Source organism: Vombatus ursinus, unplaced genomic scaffold (assembly GCF_900497805.2).
Source record: "Vombatus ursinus unplaced genomic scaffold, bare-nosed wombat genome assembly UNPS02014772.1, whole genome shotgun sequence".
NCBI lineage: Eukaryota > Metazoa > Chordata > Mammalia > Diprotodontia > Vombatidae > Vombatus > Vombatus ursinus.
In genome coordinates, this window is record NW_020954550.1 from 2,075,156 (window position 1) to 2,097,670 (window position 22,515).

Sequence of the window (22,515 nt, forward strand, 5' to 3'; positions counted from 1 at the left end):
GGAGCTCATCTGGCCAGACTCAGGTAAACCCCAGTCACCACCTGACTTGAACAGGTGTTAATTCCTGTTGTGGTAAATGACGGAGGTCAGACAGCACCCTCTAGGAGAGCAAGAAACAAGAAGCAAGGACCTTCACTCAGCCTGGCTTTCTGTATAGTATGTTTGCTTTTTTATTTTTTCATTCATTTTGTTTCACAGCAAACACCATACAATACATTTCTTTTCCAAAATTTATTTTCATTCCTAAATGAACAAATAGAATACTTCCACATACATAGAATGATGGGGTTGGTGGGGTAGGAGTGGGGAAGGATCGTCCATGAAATTACAGATCTCTATCATGTACAGTTGGCTTTTCTTTTAAAAGTGTAATCTCATCCTTAGCTTTCAAAGCTATCCTTTTTGTCTGTTCTTCTGTATGTAAGGTGGATTTGTTTTTTGGGGGTTTTTTTTAGATACTAATTTCCAGGATCATGGCTTGTAAACAATTTTACTGTGCTCGTACCTCGTTACATAACCATAACTAATATAAAATTTGATCTTAAGTTGTAAACAGCCCACTGCACCTGCTCTGTGTTGTCACCACAATATTGCTAAAGTTAATGTAAACTTATGAGCCTAATGCTGACAAAATACCTTTTTTGTCCGTTTCTCTATAAATCAAGTAGGCACTGGTCAGTGAGCACAAAATGTAGAATGTGAAAGCTGAAAGCTGTGCTTTGCTTCGACCTGCCACCATCAAGGCTTAGGGGGATGCTGTAGGACCTGGTGCTCCTATTCTCATTCTCATTGGCCCCTGCTAGAAGAGTAATCGAGAAGAATAAAGTAAATTAGCTCCTTACCATATGTCTCTGCTGCTGTCTTCCTGTCTTGTCTGGATCCAGAGCGAACCTAGAGGTCGGAGCCCAGAAGCTCCTGTGTTACAGCTTCTTTCTGGCCTTCATTCTATTCTCTTCTCTGCATTTTAATCAAAAGTTGATTCAATGGCCTTCCTTTCTTTCCTTTTTCTAAAATAGTATTTCCATATATAGTGGAACAAGAGGATGGTACATGGAACTCCTCATCTACATGTAGGCCTTCATATAAAGTCTTTTGCAAATTTCCTGCCTTCTACATAAACAAAACCAAAAATGAAACATCTTTGTTCTCAATGAGCTTATGTTCTATAGAAGGAAACATGTACACATATAAGTATATACAAAATATATGCATCTACCTTGAAAGGGCATATGGACTAGAGTAACGTGCCCAGTCCATATATCCTGTACTTTCACACCCAGGCATGCAATATGTCCAAGATAGCTCATTAAGACTACCACCCCTGTGCCCTGGCACATTATTTTCTGTAGAGTAAATTAGATTATGGCTCACATCTAGGTTCTTAGAAAGGTACTTAATGTATAATACAAATTAGGGATGAGTTAGTTTACTCATATATACAAATGAGGCACGTTAAACATAAAAGACTTGTTACAGCGCCTTATATACAGAACCAAACTTAAAAAACAGGATTCTGTAACAACTTATAACTACTATTCCTACTTGCTGGGAAGGCAACGATGTAAACCTCATCAGAACAGCAGTTTGTAGTTGTGCTAATAAAGGCACTTGACATTTCACCTCAACTCTGCACTGTATATACAACTTCCTGTACTTCTGCTGGTAAAACTGTCAGACTAAGGCAAACTCTTTTTTGCACGGCTGATCTCTCTGATGAAGATGCTTCCCTTTCCACAAGTCAATGGATCTAACCTGATTGCACCCAAGGCCTCTGGACCTCTCAGTTTCACAACGTTGCCTCCAGACCTGGATATATCCACCTGGGATACGTATTTGTCTAAGATCAGAAACAAATAAACACTAAGAAAGCAACCAAACACAAGCCTCAGGCTAGCCTAGCCTGATGTGCTTTTTAGTGGCCATGGACTGACAACTGACAGTCTCAATGCAATCATTGGGTAGAAAGAAAGAGATGAAGAGACGAAGGCGTAGGTTGCTCCCTTTCATGCATCCTGAGTCATCAGCTCTTCTGAAGAGCCACAAAGGGGTTTCCTTGATATTTCAAAGCCAAGTCCTCAGCAGTCAATCACAATGGCTAGAAGGAAGACACCCCCGCCCCCAAAGCTTCCACATAGTCATCCAGAACCCAGGTACGATGGATCTGGGGATGCTCCACCTCCTTCCCCAATCCAAAACAATACAAGACAATTTCAGGAGGGGAAACACAGACACCACGGGGGAGGAGAATAAGAGATGGCTTCATTTAAGCAGTGGCTCTTAAACTGAGATCAGAAGAAAACTAGAGACTCTGTAATGCAGAGATGAGGACAGAATACATTCCAAGCCTGAGGAACAGCTTGTGTGAAGGCAAGAAAACAGAAGCAACGTGCATGTGGGGAAACAGCCAGGAGGCTGGTGTGTAAAGTACTGGGAGGGCAATAATGTGTAATAAGACTGGAAAGGTAGATTGTATGGACTTTAAATAAATGTCAACATTCCTTCATCAGTGGGAAAGAACAGTAAAATGGAAAGGCAGAAAATGTTTATAATTTATTACATTTTCTTGGATTTATTTATAATAGTTTTAAAACTTTATTATTGATTTATTTATAATTCATTATTGACATATGGAAGCAATTTTGGAAAAACTGTCAGGTTTATATCTAATTAAAATCTCCCCTAAATAATTTCAGTCCTATTACATCTTCAGTACTTAAAAAGTCTCTGATTTCATCAGTGTGGGTGGGCCCCCCCTTACACCCCATAGTATTCAATTCTCATGTGTTGCTATAACCAAACAAATCACAAGCTAGTCTGGAAAAGAACTTCTCAGCATTTAGCTGGGATGGTCCTTGGCCTAGTCATAGGATCATAAGATATAAAGGTGGAAGGAAGCTTCAGAGATCATCTAAGCCAGGGGTTCTTGATTTGTGGTCCATCAACTTTCCACCCGACAAATTTTGGTAACTGTATTTCAACATAACTGGTTTGCTTTGTAACTCCATGTATTTAAAAGCAATATCTTGAAAAGGGGTCTATAGTCTTCACCAGACTGCCAAAGGGGTCCATGATACCAAATAAAGGTTTAAGAACTCCTGATTAGTTCAACCTCCTGATTTTACAAAGAAAATGAAGTCCACAGAGGGATGGGACTTATTTAATATCACAGCTAGTAAGCTCATTGCCTGGAAAGCAGCCAAGTGGTCTACATGAGTTGTCTTCTACAAAAGCAAGGGATTCTTTTATGAACAGTAAACAGTTCAGTTTCACTGAATCAGAGGCTACATGTAGCAGAGTAGTCTTCACTCATTCATTCAATACTTAGTACCTCCTATGTAACAGGCACCATGCTAGGTCCTAGGGATACAAAAACACCAATCCCTCCCTTCAAGTTTACATTGTTGGAAGTAGCAGGAAATAAGGCTGAAAAATTCTGGGATCAGATTTCAGAGGGTCACCAAGGCCAGGCACACCAATTGTGGACTTTGTCTAGGAGGTAATGAAGAACCCCTAAAATATTTGGGCAGTGAAATGACATGATCCATGCATTTGACCCATTTCTCTGACAGCGATGTGTCGGATGACTTAGAGTACAGAGGCTGGAGGCCGAGAGACCTGTTGGGAGGCTATAGGCTAGGCAAGCAGGGGAAAAAAAAGATGAGACCCACGGTAGCAGCAGTCATAATAGAAAAGAGGGGACATATGTGGGAGATGTTACAGAAGGCACGGACATTAGTTTTCAAGGGATCCTAGAATACAGGAAGTAGAGGCATCAAAAAAATACAGAATATTCTTTCAAGAAGTTTGGCAGTGGGCTAAGATTCTTAAAATCTAGACTCATGCTCTGATTTTTACAATCTAGCCAATAGTTCATAGATGCTCAGATTCCTTAAGAGTCTGGCTAATATGGCAGATCTTTAATAAACCTTTTGTCTTCGCCTGAAAGAAGGCTTGGGTCGAATTCTTTCAGGCAGGACCTGTGTGTCATGATCGTGGGGTCCCAGCACCCCTAAACCTCTAGACTTCACCAAGAAGAGTAAAACCTATGACTATATAATAGCCCTCTAGTACACATCCACATGGGAAAACCATCAAACTTAGTTTACTTTTCTGCACAAGGCAACCTTCAGAAAAAAGTTTGGAAGGGGTAGATCTTGGTTCTATAATAAGGAGAAACCGCCTACCAAGTTGGGCTGTCCCTAAGTGGCTTAGGTGGCCATGTCATGTATTAAATTGACCAAGGACCTCAAAGGGAAAGACATGTCTTCAAAGACATTTTAGAGAAGACTCCCACTGAGGTACAGATTGGATTGGATGACCCCTGTGATCTCTCCTGCATTAAAGCATCTTAGAATTCCCAAGAACATAGAGACCATTTGAAGAAGGGGGAATCTTTTAGGAGACAGATGTGGGAGAAGAACCTGGAGTTCATTAATGATCAAAATTTCCTATATAAAGAGGGGAAGCTGAGCTACTACCTGGAGATGAATGATCTTGGAGACATGACTGATGAAGAATTCAAGGAAATGCTGAACCCCAAAATGTCACCAGCAAGGATAAGGACAGATACCACCACAGCCAAGATTTTTTCAAATTTTTCTGATCTTCCCAAATCAATCGACTGGAGAAAGCTTGGCTATGTGACCCCTGTTAGAAATCAGAGGAGGTGCGGCTCCTGCTGGGCATTCAATGCAACTGGATCTCTAGAAGGCCAGCTCTTCTGGAAAACAGGCAAACTTGTAGAACTGAGTAAACAGAACCTAACTGACTGTTCCAGATTCCAAGGCTGTTGTGGGGGAAGTGCCATTGGTGCTTTCATCTATATAAAAAAAAAAATACGGGCTTAGTCTCTGAGAGGTGCTACCCTTATGTGGCCAAGAAAAATAAGAAGTGCTCTTATAACAACGGATGTGCAGTTGTTAAAATCAAAAAACATGTAGTCCTCCCCTTTGGAAATGAAGAAATTCTGATGAAGACTGTGGCAACTGTGGGACTAGTGTCTGTGTCAATGAATGCACGGAAGCCCTTTATCTACTATAGATAAACCACGTCACACAAACCATGCTTTAGTGATGGTTGGATATGGACATGAAAACCAAGTGACAGGAAGAAAACCAAAATGAAGAGAAGAAATTCTGGATTCTTAAAAATAGCTGGGGTGTGAAGTAGGGTGAAAAAGGCTACATGCGTATTGCAAAGGACAGGAACAACCACTGTGGTGTTGCTACTCACATCATCTATCTTATTCTGTAACCCAATGGAGAGAGCATTCCCCAGAGTTGGAGTTTGGAGCCATAGAGGAAGAAATCCTCTCTTACAAGCATTCAACTGTGATACCAGACCCTGATACTTGGGAGCAAATCTTGCCATCATAACAATGCACTTTCATAACTGGGGGGATATTACTTTGCCACAGATGTGGGACCAAGATGTTAGCTGACTATGTTAAAATTATAAATAATAAAGTGAATGTTTTGAGGAGGAAAAAAAAGACGTTTGGCAATGAAAGGATGGAAGAAAGGGGTATATTATTGCCTGGAACAATTATCAGAGTTGAGAATTTTCTTTGGTATAAAGACAAACTGAATGCATTTGTACATGGAAGGGAAGGAGGGAGTAGAAAGGACTGAAATATCAGAAAGAAAAGATATTTATTATTATATTCTTGGAAAATGAGGGAGGGAATGGGACCAAAAACACAGGTTAGCTATGGAGTAAGAACTCATTTCTTCCTGGTAGAATGTATGTTCTCAGAAGGCAGGGTGTTTTGTCTTTGTAAATCCCAAATGTCTTTGGCCATTTAATGTTGTTCAGTAATGTCGACTCTCTGCGACCTCATGGACCACCCTGCCTTTTATCTTCCTGAGTTCAAATCTAGCCTCAGATACTTCCTAGCTGTATGATCCTAGGCAAGTCACTTAACCCTGTTTGCCTCAGTTTCTTTATCTGTAAAACGAGTTGGAGAAGGACATGACAAATCACTCCAGTATCCTTGCCAAGAAAACTCCAAATGGAGTCATGAAGGAGGATAAGAGTCCACAGACTGCATCTCCTTGGCTTTGTCCTAATCTAGAAGCAAAGCTCATACAACTTTTTTCAGGACTGATCTGATCATCTGTAGATAGGAACATAATTCGAGAAGAGAATCTGTAATTAGGCATAGTGACTTCCAGTGTCACTCAGGGGTCTAGGTGGTTGAACCTGCCTTGTACTTGATTCTGGTGTTCTGGGTTCAGGGCTCAGAAAGGGGGGGCACCCCTCCCATTTCAGTTCTAATGTTCAGCAGCTCTATCTCAGGTGGGCTACTGCCTCCATGAAGGATTTCCATTGTATTCCAAAACTGTACCCTCCAAGGGATTAAGCATTTATTATCCACCAGGCAGTGTGCTAAGCATTGGGGATGTGTATATATAAACAAGGAAGTATAGTGTCCTAGCCCTCATTGAGCTTACATTCCCATTGAGGGGGAGGACAATACCTAAAAGTGGAAGGGTGGATGGAAAGGGGAAGGCAGTACCCCTGGTGAGGACATGGCTTTGAAGTGTAATGGAGGGGCCTGGGTCCTGCCACACTGAGGCAAGGACCCAGGGAGTGGAGATGACTGGAGGGTAGGGTCATGGTGAGGAGACGGCTACGAAGAGCTATAGACCGACATTCTGTGTGTCCCCAATAAGTATAAACTCATGATTATCAACACCAGAAACAGTCATAGGTATTGAAACTCAAAGATGTCCGCCAAGTCTACCACCATCTAAGCAGCAGTGAGAAAGCATGGGGGTTCTGCTTTGCCTCAGGATAATTTAAGGTCAACAGTCTAGAAAAGGACTTTGGTTATTAAGTAGCCCTCACCATGATCTTCCTGCTCCTCTTTGATCAGGGTGGACAGAGGTGCGGTGGCCAGGGCCAAAGCATTTTCCCTCTGACATACTTCCAGGAGCCGGGCTTGCAGCCCCTCCTTCTCAGCCTGAAGCTCCTGCCTCTTCTCTGACAAATCCTTCTCCTCCTCTTCAATGGCTCTTTTCCTTAATTCTAGGACTCTCTCTCTCCTCTCCACTGCTCTCTCCCTCTTCTCCAGTTCTCTCTCCCGCTGGCTCGCCCGTAAAGCCAGTGCTCCCATTTGCTCCATCAGGCGCCCCCAGTCTCCTTCTACGCCCGGCGGCGGGGAGGGTGGAAGAGGAAGCAGTGCCTCTGGGCGAGGCCCAGCTTGTCGGTGCCCGGTCTTTTCCAGTTCCTGCTTATGCATACTCTTCAGATGCTTCCACAGAGCCGTGGTTCCAACGTTGGACCCTGGGCCCCGGCTGACCTGCTTTCCACACAGCCTACAGGTGGCATATTGACTGGCAGGAAGGCCAGACTGGGCCAAGGGCAGGTGAAAATACTCCCAGGCCTCCGAGTATCTTACTCCCCGGCCATGGGCCACAGGGGCAACACTTCTGAGGGTGTCAATGTAAGAGCCACCTTCTTCCATTTTCTTCATCTGACTCGTCACACCTCAATCATTACTCCAGGCCCTTTACATCGAGGGAAGAAAAAAAAGAATTAAAATGTAATATTGTTGCAAACCTTAAAGTCACCATAGCTACAATCATTCTGCCTTCAAGGAAACCATTTCTTCCCTTTCATACAGAATGAGCCTTCTCGAAGTTAGGCATTTGAGACAATAGAGTTTCTATTTTGGTATTTATATATCCAAGCTTTTTTTGTACTAAATTTTTTACAGAAAATTTAAGTCTATATTTTATACTAAATTTTTAGACTAATCTATATCTTTATACTAAATTATTACAGAAAATTTAGTCATATTTTATATTAAATTTTTTACAAAAAATTATCTATACTTTATACCAAATGTTTATACTAAATTGTTTATAAAAACATTCTACATTTTTATACTAATACAAGATATACTAATACAAGATACAAAATACAAGATAATTTACATGAAAAATTTACAAGAAAATAATTTTATACCAAATTTTTTACAAAACATTTAGTCTATATTTTATGCTACATTTATAACAAAATTTCAATCTATAGTTTATACTAAATTGTTTACAAAAAACTAAGTCTATATTTTTATACTAATTTTTTACAAAAGTTTGTCTACATTTCTATATACTAAATTTCTAACAGAAAAAATTAGTCTATATTTTCATACCAAATTTCTTGCAGAAAATTTAGTCTATATTTTATGACAAACTTTTATACTAATATTTCAAAATATTTAGTTCCTATTGTTACACAAATTTTCTACTAAATTTTTAACTAAAATTTTTACAATTTCGTCTTTATTTCTGTACCAAGTTTTTTATACTCAATCTTTTATAGAAAATTTAGTCTAATACTCCATGCCAAATGACCAGAAATTCCCTTACGAATCAAACACACCTCCTGTTCTAATAAGTATACTTCAGCAATACATATGCTCAAATTGAGTTTTAGCCAGAAAACTGGGTTAAGCTCCTTGAAAGGTGAATGCTCAGTAAATGGGTGTTATAATTATAGTATGTCTAAATCTTAATTGTTCTCTCTCTGCCCACTTTAAAAAAAAATCAAACCAAACCACTTTGCCTCACTCGATGGTGTTAGGGCTGTTAATGGGTCCTCTGAACTTGTCTTTTTGAGTTGCCCTATTTTCCAGAAACACTGGACCCAGAGCATGCAGGAGGCCCTTGTGAGAAATGAGTATTTCTCTCTTTTATTTAATGACTAATTATTGTATTAGAACCAAGGTTTTTCCCCTTTTTCTACTTCCTCATCCAGAAATCAACCAGTGTGGGCAATCTCTCTTAAAGATTTACTCAAGCCAATACCTAATCAGATAGTAAGAGAAATTCTAAGTTTGGGCTAATGGATACATTCCTGCTCATTGTGTTTTTCTCAGACAGATCTAGGAAGTGTTGATTCTCCCTTTTGTCAGATAGGTGATACAGAAATTGATGTTTTTTTTGACCAAGATTTGGGTGATTAAGTCACGTATCCCAAGACCCTTACTGTAATATAGCCCAGCCTCTCATTGTAATATTAATTTTCTTATTACTTGTTGACCAATCAGAGTTTATTGTCACCCCTTAGGAACACCTACTCTTGGAAGAGAATATAAACTATGAGCCCACCACCATGAAGGGTCTTTGGTCTAAGAGGGACAGCCAGATGATCATCCTTATTAATAAACATTCTGGCCTTATTAATAAAATGATTAAATTAAATAAATGATTAAACTATGTCTCTAGAACTATATCACACCCTGAATGTGCCATGGACAAAGTGGACCCCTACCCCTGCCAAGTAACAGAATTTGTTGTCTGTGCCCCAAGCTGGATTCCCTGTGTGTCCTTGGGAGTCAAAATAGGCTAAGTCAGGCTATGCCAGGCTGGGAAATTTACTTGTGCAGCTGGGACCCTGTAGATATGCAGACCATCCCATCTTCACAGTCTGTCTAGCAGTTCCCAAGGGAAAAGACTGCAGCTTTTGCCATCATCTTGCTCCTCCCCTTTGGGAGGGATTTTGTCCTTTTTCCACCTTTACTATACTTTTCCCCCTCCCATGCCACTGCCCTTTAAGATGGAGTTTTGTTTCCTCCTTGTTCTTTTATTCTGCTGTCATAGATATATAAACTTCTACATGGATTGTGAATTCTTTGGGTTCCACATGCATGTTCATTTCTCTTGTAATAAACCTGGTTTTCACCTAAGTCTTGTGACCTCGTGATTGAAGAAGAAAATATTCCACATTTTATTCTATTCTTTGTTTTTCTGAAAGCCTGTATTAAACACAGCTCTACTGAGAGAAATCTGGGAATCTAATTCTTGAACCTTGGACTTGTCTTTGGGATTTGGACAAAACCTCTATCTGAAAGGTACAGGAGGATTCAGCAGTGTGGCTTGGCAGTGTTAACTATCACTACTGAGGACAGATACTGGCAAGGAGGAGACAGAGGAGCTCCAATTCAGGAGCCAACCACCTTAGTGAAAAAGCGTCGAAAATTTTCTAGCACTAGCTTTTTTTTCCCTCCAGCCTCTAGCAGGTACCCAATCAGTGCAGTAAAAACAAAACAAAAACAAAAACAAACCAAAAAAACTTTTGTTTTCACTGACCCAAGGTAAACCTCCCCCCCCACCCCAATGTGGCTATTCATTTACCTAAAGTCTTTAGTAAAGACATAAAAACAAACGAAAAGCAGTAAGTTCTCACCTAGTCAGAATTTTTTTTTTCAAGATATCCATGTAAAAGATCACAAATTCAGTGAAACCAATTCCAGGAGCCTTTTCTAACAGGTAACTGATTTACCATCATGCCTATGGAGGAAGGGAACAGAAAAAGGAATTTATGTAACACTTTCAAGGTTAATAGTTCATTTTCTTGCCACAGCCCCAGGAGATCATTAATACAAGTATTATTATTCCTATTTTACAGATGAAGAAAGTAAGGCTCAGACAACCTGAGTGATTTGCTCACAGTAAAAGGACAAACAAGTGTACAGAGCGAGGTTAGGACCTGAACTTTCTGCCAACAGGAGTCCCACCTCTTTCACCATAAGCCTGAGAGGAGTCCTAGTTGGTTATTAGGTTGATCAGAGTTCTGACGTCTTTCAAAGTTGTTTTCCTCTATAAGGTTTAGTCATTGTGTAGTTTTCCTGGTTGTGCTCACTTCACTCTGCATCAGTTCATACAAATCTTCCCAGGTTTCTCTGCATCTTCCCCTTTCATCATTTCTTAGAGTGCAATATAATATTTCAACAAAATCATATACCAGTAACTAACTTTTTAAATTTTTAATTTTTAATCCAAATATAACAAACAGCAAGTAAAATGAGCACTTCCATATGCACTGAAGTAAAATGAAACTTGGAATCTCTATTACGAAGAACATTCTTTTCTTTTTAAATATATAAATTCAACATGTAAATTTTGAACCTTGTCTGTGATTCCTTCTGTTCTCTTTCTGGAGGTAAAGGGGGGAGCCCTATTTCTACCTTCCCTCTCATCTCCTCCCCCAAGGAGGAAACAAAATAGAAAACAAAAATACAAAATAAGAAAAAACCATCATAAAATTGAAGTATCCAGCAAAGCAAATTCCCACACTGACCATGTCCAAAAATTCTTCATCTTCATCTCAGCCCGGAGGTGGGTAGGCTGCTTCAGCACCATTACTCTAGAATCATGGCTGTTCATGGAACTGATCAGAGTTCCTTGTCTTTCAAAGTTATTTTTCTTTAAAATGTTGGGATTATTGTATAAATTGTTTTCTTGGTTCTGCTCACTTCACTCTGTATTGGTTCCTATTAGTCCTCCCAGATTTCTCTGAAACCATTCCCTTCATCATTTCTTATGACACAGTATCCTATTTGTATATCATAACGTGTTCAGCCATTTCCCAGCTAATATATACCCCTTTAGTTTCAAGCTGTTTGCCATTAGGGCTGCTATAATATAATTAACTCATACTGTAAAAGCAGTATACTGAGTTCAAACTAAATATATAATACTGTAAGCTTTCAACTCTGGACTCTCAACCTCTTACACTATAGTTACGCTATAGTAATTCAAACACATTTATGCTGAATTACCTAGTAAAGTATCATCTATCCACAAAATAAAAGCCACAGTTTTGGAGTCAGGCCTGAGTTCAAATTCTGGCTCTTTTACTAATCTATGTGACCTTAGGCAAGTCAATTAATCTCTGTGGGATTCAGTTTCCTCCTTGGTAAAATGTAGAAGTTGGACTAAATGATCTCTAAGGTTCCCTCCAGCTCTTAGATCTCCCATCCAAAGTGCATTAAAGTGTCCTAGAGAGAAGCTAGCTGCCAGTGAATGGGGCTTTTAAATTCTGTGACTTCCTTCACTAAATGCCAAAGGAATTTCTGAGAGGCTGTCATCTCCTCTCATTCCTTAGAACCCCAAATGGTTTATTTCCAGAATTGCCACCCCACACTTCCATACAATGGCACATACCTGGTAGGGAGTAGAAATATTACAAATATTTATAAAAACAATCAATATTTTATACTAGAGTTCAAAGGCAACAAAAGTTGCTGCTTTGGAACAGTGTTTTTCCTATTTTGCATCAGGGGTTCCATTTTTATGAGAACTACTTTTCATTTCTCCCAAAGTCTTGGAGGCAAATTGCTGGATGGTCAGAGGAGAGATGCTAACTGTAAAGTGGCTATTCTGGGAAATAGGATGCCAATGCTAGCTGTGTTTCCCTCCGTACTATGAAGACTGGCAAACCAGATAGCAGTAATGGGCTTAGAGATCTATATAAGGACCTATAGCTCCAATAAACTGTCTACTGAGCATCTGTGCACTTAGGTGCAACGCACAGTGTTAGATGGTAGTAGAGATACAAAGATTAATAAAAAGGGTCCCCACTCTTGATGAGCCTACTATCTGGTAGGAGAGATAAGACCTTTACATTCACAAATACCATAAAATAAAAGAAATTAACTAAAAGAATAGGAATAGAGACTGGTCCTGAGATTTCATTGATATAGAGAGCTCCCAGAGAGGAAACTTGGATTACCAATGTGGGATGGTACCTTTCTTGAAATGTATAGTCTTGACTGCCTAATGTCCTGAGAAATTAAGTGACTTGCTTAAGGTCACACAGTCAGCATTCTTCAGATGCTTCCTGGGGCTTCCTGGTCTCTAAGACAGCTCTCCATCCTATGCCACAAATTGTCTCTAAAAGATCATAAAAAAGGGAAAGGGACTTACATGTACAAAAATATTTATAGCAGCTCTTTTTGTGGTGGCAAAGAACTGAAGTTGTGGGGATGCCCGTCGATTGGGAAATGGCTGAAGAAGTTGTGGTATATGAATGTAATGGAATAATATTGTGCTATAAGAAATGATGAGCAGGCAGAATTCAGAAAAACCTGGACTTACATGAACTGATGCTGAGTGAAGTGAGCAGAACCAGGAGAACATTGTATACAGTAGTAACAGCAACATAGTGCAATGATCAACTATAACCGATTTGGCTCTTCTCAGCAATGCAATGATCTAAGACAATTCCAAAAGACTCATGATGAAAAATTCCATCCACATCCAGAAAAAGAACTGGAGTCTGAATGCAGATCAAAGCATACTATCTTCATTTTCTTTGTTTTTTCATGTTTTTTTTTTCCTTTAGTTACGTTTCTTCTTTCACAACGTGACTAATGCGGAAATATGTTTTACATGATTGCGTAAATATAACCTATATCAGATTGCTTTCCATCTTGGGGGGGAGGGAGAAAAATTTGGAACTCAAAATCTTATAAAAATGAATCTGAAAATTGTCTTTACATGTAATTGAAAAAATAACTACTATTTACATTAAAAGAAATGTCTTTAAAAAAGGATTTTAAGTACATAAAAGCAGTTCTGAAGAAGGCACCAATATAAGGATCTGAACCCAGGTTTGTCTCCAAGTTTAGCACCTAAGCACCAAGGTAATTTCTGGGGAAAGGGGTTGGGGGATGGGAAGGTAACCCTGTACTGTAAATCTCTAGAAGACCTCTGACGTCCTTGGAAATAGCTCATATTTTATATACCACGGATTTCCACTAACAAGCACCTGAAAAGCTTTTCAAGACCCAAGAACCACTCATACCACTTGATGCTTTGAGGTTTGCCAAAAGAGCTCTTTAGTCTAGTTAGAAATGGAGACCCAAACTGGTAATGGAAAATGCTGACCATATCCAGAGAAAGAACTATGGAGACTGAATGCAGATCGAAGCATGCTATTTTCACTTTCTTTTGGTTTTTCTTTCTTGTGGTTTTCCCCTTCTGTTCAGAGTCTTCTTTCACAACATGACTAATGTGGAAATATGTTTAACATGATTGCACATGTATAACCTATATCAGATTGCTTGCTGTCTTGGGGAGGGAAGGGAGGCAGAAAAATTTGGAGCTCAAAATCTTACAAAGGTGAATGCTGAAAACTATCTTTGCATCTAATTGGAAAAAAAAATAAAATACTATTAAGTTAAAAAAAAAGAAGAAATGTAGACTTAAGTTACTGTCTGCTAGAGAAGCATTGCTCATTCCCTTTTATGCATTAGAGGAAGGCAAATGTTTCCAGCATCATTTTACTGTCGGAGGCAATAACCAGTAGAAGGCAGCACGGTACACAACTGCCTTACCTTCTCTGTCCTCCATGAACAACGTACGTATCACGTCTCTGGACCTACACTGTATACGTTAGGGAAAATGCAACTCTCTAAATACAGGGGTTCTTAACCTAGCGATCAGGGACAGATTTTTAAGGGGTTTATGGGGGAAAATCACTTCTTTATTTTCACTAACCTATAACTGAAATTTAGTTTTTCTTTAATTATGAATGTAAGCAATGAGCCCATTGGCTTCACCAGAGTGTCTAAGGGGTTCAGGACACAAAATGGTAATGCCCAAAGGTTGGCCCCAAAGAAAAGATGAAAAGGAACATATCTTTGAAGATGTGGGGGAATATGAGTATGAAACACTCTGTATAACATCAGATATTTTCTGTGCTGGTTCATTTTGCTGACCTATTTTTTTTTAATCTTTTTCATTCTTTGTTATGAGGCCTGGCTCTCTAGTAGGGAGGCATGTATGTTGGGAAATGTAAATGACATAAAAACAGGCTTCTAGTATTTATTATATAGGTTTTCTTGAAATGGAAATTTATTGCTATATATTCTGAATCTTCTCTCATGTGCACGACATGCTTTTTTTTTTCTTACTTTGTATTTAAGTTTCAATATTTAAGTTTATGTTTTTTCCCTTTTTTAAGTTTTAGTAATAAAAAAAAAAAAAGAAAAAAGAGACCGGTACATTCTAAGAAAACATTCTACTTTGTATTTCAGGATCGGGCACAATTTCTATTCTAATCATCTATGGGAGGTTAAAAAACACACACACAGAGAAAACAAAGATTTCCTTCAAGATGACCTCTTAACTTAAAGACAGGCTGAATTCCTTTAAAAGTAAAGGAATATGGAAAGCTGAAAATAAACCAGGATTGCAAAACCTCAACAAAGTATGGAGAAAGACACATGCCAGGTGGCATATTGTACATATGTGAAATGTTATGTTAAAGGAAGGTACTTTGTACTTTAAAGTTCTATGTAAATATGGTATTGTTATTATTAGGCTCAAAACCAAACACCCAGTTAATGTCTTTATTAAGAAAGAGACATTCGTAAACTAATTCTGTTTAAACTTACAATATTAAGACTAATTATCTGTTAGTTTAAAGCCTTGTACCTTGGTTACAGAATTAGCATTTCTAAGTCTCAGCTGAGCTTGGGTTCCAGATGTGGACCATAAAACATTGTGAAAATCAGACTGACTTGCAAAAAGATTAAAAATGATTTTATTTAATCGCGGACACTAATGGCCTTAATCAAGGCTGACCAACTTGCTTAAAATAAATAATTATCCTTGACAAAAGAAGTGTAAATGAAATCCCAGTTCATTAATTTGCTAACTTCTCTTCTCTAAAGGAACAGTGGTCTAATTAAATATGCTGATATAGATACACAAGTAAGAATAAAAATGGCAATCCTAAATTAATTTATAGATTAATGCAATACCAGTGGGCTATTTTATACAATTAGAAAAAATAATTATATGTAGTCCCATCAGCTATACCTTCTCAATAATAAATGCATATATAAGAAAATCTAGTAAAAATTATCTAGATGAAAACTGTGAAATAAAGGTGATAAGTTAAGAATACTCTCAAACTATCCTATGAAGCCTTTTGCCTTTCTCTTCATCCCAAGTACTTAGGTGGTACTTAACAAATGCTTATTAACTTAACTAAAATCTCACTATTAATATCATTTGGAGTGATACTTCATTTGGAAGAGAGATTTGACTTAGTTTGGAGTCAATGGTATAAACTAGCAGTAATAGGTAGAAACTGCCAAGAGACAGATTTAGGAGAATAATTAGTTTTCCCAGAATGGATGAGTAGTCTCAGGTGGTAGACTGATGCTTTCCAAACAAATGCTGCAGAATCACTTGTTATGGATGATGCAGGGCTAATGTTTGCTCAGGTTGGACTGGACCCAAGACTCTTCCAAATAAGAGTGGATGAAAAATTGTAAACAGGGCGTATTTATCCACTGAGCCATCAGCTGCCTTCCATCCTACTTACCTTATTTCTTGGAAGAAACACTTTTAAGAAGGGAGTGGAGGTGGCAGTGGTGAGGACAGGCTTTCCTAATAAGCCTTGGGCAGGGAACTAATTACTTGATCACCTAAACAAAGATAGTAACTCACTCCTCCATCTCACACAGGTATGGCAACCATATGTCTGATTTAAAATATTCTATTCCATTGTCCCACGAACCATCTAAATGTTCTGAAAATTCCATTATTTCAGTGAATAGCATCTAAGTGTGTCAAGTCTGTCAGCGTTACCAAAAAAAAATACACGGTTACAAAAGATTGAGAGTCACAAGCTGAAAAAACACCATGGTTGCTCACCAGCCTGTGTTATTTTATGCCTGTCTGAACATGTAGAGAGATGCTGGTGGAGAGATGTGGAGCAGGTCACAACATTCCTAGTAGCAAAACCCTATAAATATGGCCTGTGTTCATCAACAGAAAAGCACAGATATCTATAACAGCAAAGCTCAACTGACTGCACTGAGGAGAAAACAATAATGATTATTTCCACTTGTTATAATATTGCATTAAATGACACAACTCCAAGACAAAGTCACTCAAATTGACAGATTTTTAACCTGCAAACAAGGGGGGTGCACACAGAGTACATGTGTATGAGCTCAATTATATTTTACTGTATGGCTTTTTTATGCAAGAAAATGAAATGAAGGAAATGTTCTATTTGGCTACATTAGCAAAGTACACAGGGATACACAGGAATTAAAAAAAAACAAAACTTCTTATTCTGAGAAACATCTGCTAAAAAAAGTTACATATGGTCCAGAAAATTAGCTGCAGCAAAGAAATATCTGTCGGAACAGAATAAACAATATTGGGTGCTTTTTCAGATACATCTCGTTATACATTGAGCTCAGCAAACTTTAGCAGTCCTAGCATTACGGAGAACCAAGATGACATTTTGTTGTTGTTCAGTTGTTTTCAGCCACATGCAACTCTTTGTGACCCCCTTCTGGAGATTTTCTTGGCAAAGATACTGGAGTGGTTTATCATATTCTTCTCCAGCTCATTTTACAGAAGAGGAAACTGAAGCAAATAGGGATAAGTGAGTTGCTCAGGATCACACAGCTAGTAAGTGTCTGAGGCTGGATTTGAACTCAGGTCTTCCTGACTCCAGGCCTGGTGCTCTATCCACTATGCCACTTAGCTTAGGTTCATAGCCAAATAAACTCCATTTCACTACTTTGCTTCTGTCGTTCATAGTTTGAGGCGTTCAAAATTACTTCACTATAATTTTTTAATATCAAAATAAGTACAAATGGCAGGAAGATAAAGTGTGCTTTTAATTCAGTTTTACAAAATGATTATTCCCTGGCCTCCTGGCACACTACTATACAGCCTTTCTCAGCTGCAAGCCATCTGGAACCACCTAAGGGATGAGGTTGGAAGGCTGTCTCACACCAACATTCTAATTCATCAGCAAGCACTTAGTAAGCTTTACCCTGTGCCAGGCACTGAGCTAGGCACACGAGGACATACAGAAAGGCAAAAACCATTTCGTGCCTTCAAGGAGCTTACATTCTGATAAAGGAAAACCTTGGGGTGAATTATTTTATAATGCTTGGTCCTCTCAAATCTCAATCTCTGGATCCTCTGATTCCTGTTATTTATAGATAAGAAATAATAATAAAACAGAACCACCACCTATCTAAGCAAAAATCTGTCTTCCTGATAATCTCATCTCATTCAGGCCCTTTACCCTTTGTACAATTCTTCTATGAGCTCTGTTTTCCTGACTTCCTGCATAGTTAAAATTCCCTTTCATCCTCGATCTCTTCCTTTTACACCCTTCCCATCCTAACTACAAACCCTCTCCAAAGATGATCATGGTTGAGGAATTTTTACATTAGGGAGGGCTCTGGGAAAACCTCACCCACTGGGGAGGAAGTCAAAAAAGGCAGAGGAGCAGGGTGAAGGTCAAAAAAGCTGAGCCAAAATAAAGAGAAAAGTTTATTAGCATGTTAAGAAGTCTACTCAAGGGAAGCTATTTCAGCTTCCTCAGAAAACAATACTTGGTAATATAGCTGTCTCTAGGGCAGAGTTTAGATTAAACACCAACAAGTGGCATTCTGGGGCAATTCACTGGACCAGTGGGGAAAGGCAATTACTGGACTTAATTCTGGGCCATATAATGGGAGAGTCAACAGTTCAGTGCATCACCAGCTTGTTTAACCAAGCAAGTTCTTGCAGCCTGGTTTGTGGTTTTTACAGATGACTGGCTGGAAAGCTTGTCCAAAAGGAAAGAATGAGGTTGCCACTTTAGTCACAAAGATGTTCCTAAATGGTATGTCTTTTCTTCCACAATCCCCCTCTCCCAAAAAATTCAGATTTAGCTGGAATAGATCAGTCAATGATCCTATGTTATTAGGATAACTTACTTATTATAGTGGGGACTTTAAAGAGAGATCTTCCAGGGCTGGCTGTCAATATTTGGTCTTGAGTCTATGGACAGGTTGTTTGAAACCCTTGTGACTCATTTGGAGAAGGGGAAAGAACAGAAAACCATATGGGCTTGATGGGGAGAGCCTGGCATTTAGTGATTATGTATTAAATTATCATATAAGTCAGAATTTTTAATATCTTATATTTTAAGACAGAAAGTCCTTGAAAAATGCCCTGGGATAAAGATCACCTAATCCAAGGCCTAGCCATGAGAACAAATCTTGAAGAACCACGTCGCCTGTTTTTGGATTCTGGAAGACAGCTACTTCACCTTTGCTGTTTTCATGAGAGTAAAGGAGAGATTACAGATAGTTCTGTAATATGGAATATTACAGAATAGGAACCCTTGAACAAAGTGGTGAAATCCTGTGATGTGTACTACACCTCTAGGGAGGTCTGCAGCCCACCTGTATCTGAGATAAGATGCTTAGTACTAACACTCAGAAAGGGGTGACTTTCCTATATGGGTGGAGAACAGAGGTACCACCATCCCCAGAACACAGTCTGCTTCTGAGGAAAGGACCTGCAGTCACAAGTGGATGCGTTGGAGGTTGGGGAGGGGAAAGTGACACATAAAGTTTCTCTAATTTTGTAATTGAGGGAGACTTACCTTCATCCTATGCCCACCCCGGGGAGGTCAGATCCAAGAAGTCAATGTGATGTCACATGTGAAGAAGGAACAGTTGATCTCTGATATATTTTGGCACTTCTGGCAAAGACTAGGGATGACTTCCTCAAGATCACACCTGTACTTCTCAAAACTCAAGTCACCTCCTTGAGATTGGACAACATGCTGTGGTGATTGGTCAGATGACAAGTTAAGGAGTCTAATCAGGGACTAGAAGCTCCAACCCTTTAGCACCTCAACTATTGTAGAGATATCCTTTCATCAAGATACACTAACAGGTACTGGTTCAGGCACTGGTTTGGACAAGGTGAAAGGGAAGTTGCTGGAGTCCTTCTTCTGACCTAGGTCCTTGGAAGCTGAATTCCCTACTGTTAGCAGGGCTTCTACTGTTGGTCTGCATACTGCAGACCCAATATTCTGCCAAGATAGTGCTTCCCTTCTGCTAGCCAAGAGAGCCTGTCCCCACCATCTTGGAGATATGATTTCACTGTTCTTCCTAGAAACTTCTTCAGGTCTTCTTTCCCTGACTTTGGCAAAAGAGGGGGAGGAGTAAGTTTAAAGAATATGTAAAAGTCTCTAATTCTTGTTGATTGGGCCAGAAGTAGCTTCCTGGCTGTATATTGAACTTGAGTAAAAACAAGGTATCTAGAGCACTGAGATTGTCGGTGAGTAACCAGAAAGTCTTTTAGGCGCCCCAAGTATTGATCCCATAGCCTGAGATCAGCAGAACATTTTGGCAAATAGTTAGCTGCAGGTGAAGCGAAGGGACAACGGTTTAAGTTTTTGGGGTACGTGAGATTTAGAGATAGAGTGGAAGTGATCAGGAACAGGGCCCGGGGCCCTTCAAGAAACAATGAAGAATTTGGACACTGAAATTCATCGGGTTGGTCTATTGGGGTATGAAAAGGTCTGTAATTCTTAAGGCATTTGGAGAGATCTCCAAACGCAACTTTGAAACTGTGGGATGAATACTTTAACAGAGAGTATAGAAACAGGGAAGAGTTGCATTTAAAAAAGAGCTGGCCTTTAGCCCCTAACTGGTCAGAAAACAGAGCCTCAGGACAAACAGAAGACTAAATACCAAAACCATGGTTGTTCCAGCATAGGAAGGGAACTGTGGCTTCAGGATCAAAAGGGTTAGGGGGCTCAAAGGTGTGAAAAGTAAGACAGCAGATAAAATATCTAGGGATTAGGAGAATCAGGACAAAGCAGAGGTCAGATTCATGGAATCCCTCCTAAATTCAAGAAGTAGCAGGCTGGTTTTCGTGTAAGATGAGCTCCTGATCCTTGGAATCCTTGGATTTAGTGTTCAGGTAGTAGTAGGTCCTCACCTGCTGGGATGTGAGTGCCAGAAGTGGCTTGGTAAGAGGGACTAGCAGGGTTCCAGGTGGTCTATCCCCCTCAACTTTTGGGACAATTTGGGGTATGAATAGGTCCCCGGGATGGATCTTCCCACCCAGGACACATCAGACTTTTACTGGGGGACTCTGATGAATGCTTTGTCCCCTGGCTGGATGCTGTGACAGGGAAGGTTGTCTGGATCAGCCTACGATGCTTGGGTTTTCCTGTAAAGGGTAAATGGTACTTGTGTTAATGCAGTGATTGTATTATACATAATATCCTCAATACAGTTTTTTTTTAGTTTTTTTTTTAGGCAATTGGGGTTAAGTGACTTGCCCAGGGTCACACAGCTAGTAAGTGTGTGGTCTGAGGCTGGATTTGAACTCAGGTCCTCCTGACTTCAGGGCCAGTGTTCTATCCAGTGTGCCTTTTAACTGGCCCTTTTCAATACAGTTTTAAGTTACTAAAGCATAAAACTGCATCAAGGATTTTGGAACATTCTATTATGACAGCGTTAAACTGCTCACTGAGCTCCCCCATGGCTGGTTCCCGAGTTCCAGTTGGCATGAGATAACTCAAAATTTATCTCACAAGGGGAAACTTTTATTTGGGGACATTGGTATCTCGAAACTGCACAGGCAGAGCTTCAGTCCACTTAATATCTGAGTCTTGACAGAACCCAGACATAAAAAGAGCCTTAGTGGGAAGCTTTCTTTCTATTTGCCGTGAGGTTTGGGGATGGCATACAAGGATGAAATTTTAGAGAGAATCTACAGGATTTTGCTAGCTGATGGCTGACCTCAGAAGTAAAGTAGGTGCCCTGTTATTACTCAATCCATATTGAAAGGCTGACTCTAGGGATTAATTCTGTAATTTTTTGGTCACTGTTATTACCAGGCAATATTTAAATCCCAGAGAGGGGGAGAATTCTATGAAATTTACTTGGAGTCCCTGGAATGAAAGATTAGGACTCCCTAAGGCACTCCTACAGATCTTTAGCCCTTTACCTTCATAGTATTTTCTTTAAATACTCGATTTTAGAGGATGAAGACAATTACTCAATTGATTTCTGGGCAATACCATTTTTTCATGATAAAATATGTCTTCATAATAAAAGCAAATCCTTTTATTAATTTTTTATATTTTTATATTATATATTATATATTTATTAATTTATTAATTAATAAAAGAATTTGTTCTGTTAAGTTTGGATTCAGTCAAAGGGCCACACTTGAGGACCTAGAGGGCCACATGTGGCCTGGAGGCCTCAGGTTCCCCACCCTTGGCCTAGGCAAACATGAGACTTTCAGGCCTGTTAAGAGAGACTCTGAAATGGCAATTGCCCTTATTGTCATAGGACAAAGAACAGAATAACCTCAAGGTAAAAGATGGAGGTGACTAGGAATTTTTGGAGGGAAGACAAAGGATGGTATAGTGTAAAAGAAAACAGGGAGTTTCTCTTTCTCTTTCTCTCTCTTCCTTCCTTTCTGATGGCAGCTGAGTCAGAGAGTAGAGAGGAGAAATAGGGAAAGAAAAAACTCAGTGAAGTGAAAATTATTTGGGATATGATTGGTAAAGGAAATGTCAGACAAGGATATGAAGGAAATAAGTCAGGTCCAATTTTGGAAGGTGATAATTCCATAGGTTGTATGTGTGTGTGTGTGTGTGTGTGTGTGTGTGAGAGAGAGAGAGAGAGAGAGAGAGAGAGAGAGAGAGAGAGAGAGAGAGAGAGAGAGAGAGAGCATGGCCTCTGGAGACATCTTAGTAAGGACCAAACCAAGAATAGCAACATGCTTGTGAGTTTTGCTTATTATCAGGCAATATTCAAATTATTCAAAAGACTGGTAACTGATAACCTCGCTATTAAGGGAATATTGAGGCCACTGTCTGTTGTCTGTTTTGTATCTCTCTGTGACTATATTTGTGTGTGAGTCTCAGGGTGTG

General features: G+C 39.4%; 1 protein-coding gene, 1 non-coding gene and 1 pseudogene across 5 annotated transcripts in view; 1 reads left to right on the forward strand and 2 right to left on the reverse strand.

Moving 5' to 3' along the window:
- The window catches only part of ZBED3 (zinc finger BED-type containing 3), a 118,585-nt gene that overhangs the window by 88,861 nt on the left and 7,209 nt on the right, over positions 1 to 22,515 (reverse strand). For 3 of the 4 annotated variants that reach the window (XM_027863588.1, XM_027863587.1, XM_027863589.1), the window contains exons 2-3: positions 10,195 to 10,298; positions 6,850 to 7,511 (exon numbers count right to left, since the gene is read on the reverse strand). In XM_027863588.1, coding sequence (XP_027719389.1) covers positions 6,850 to 7,477 — 628 coding nt within the window. In that variant the 5' untranslated portion in view covers positions 7,478 to 7,511; positions 10,195 to 10,298. Of the gene's footprint in view, positions 1 to 5,953; positions 7,512 to 10,194; positions 10,299 to 22,515 lie in introns of those variants that run through there. The other variant, XM_027863590.1, reaches the window with a different exon arrangement.
- On the forward strand, positions 3,962 to 5,924 carry LOC114044195 (annotated as a pseudogene).
- LOC114044265 lies at positions 14,055 to 14,143 on the reverse strand. The gene has a single exon (XR_003569201.1). It is a non-coding gene; the product is annotated as a small nucleolar RNA SNORA47 (small nucleolar RNA).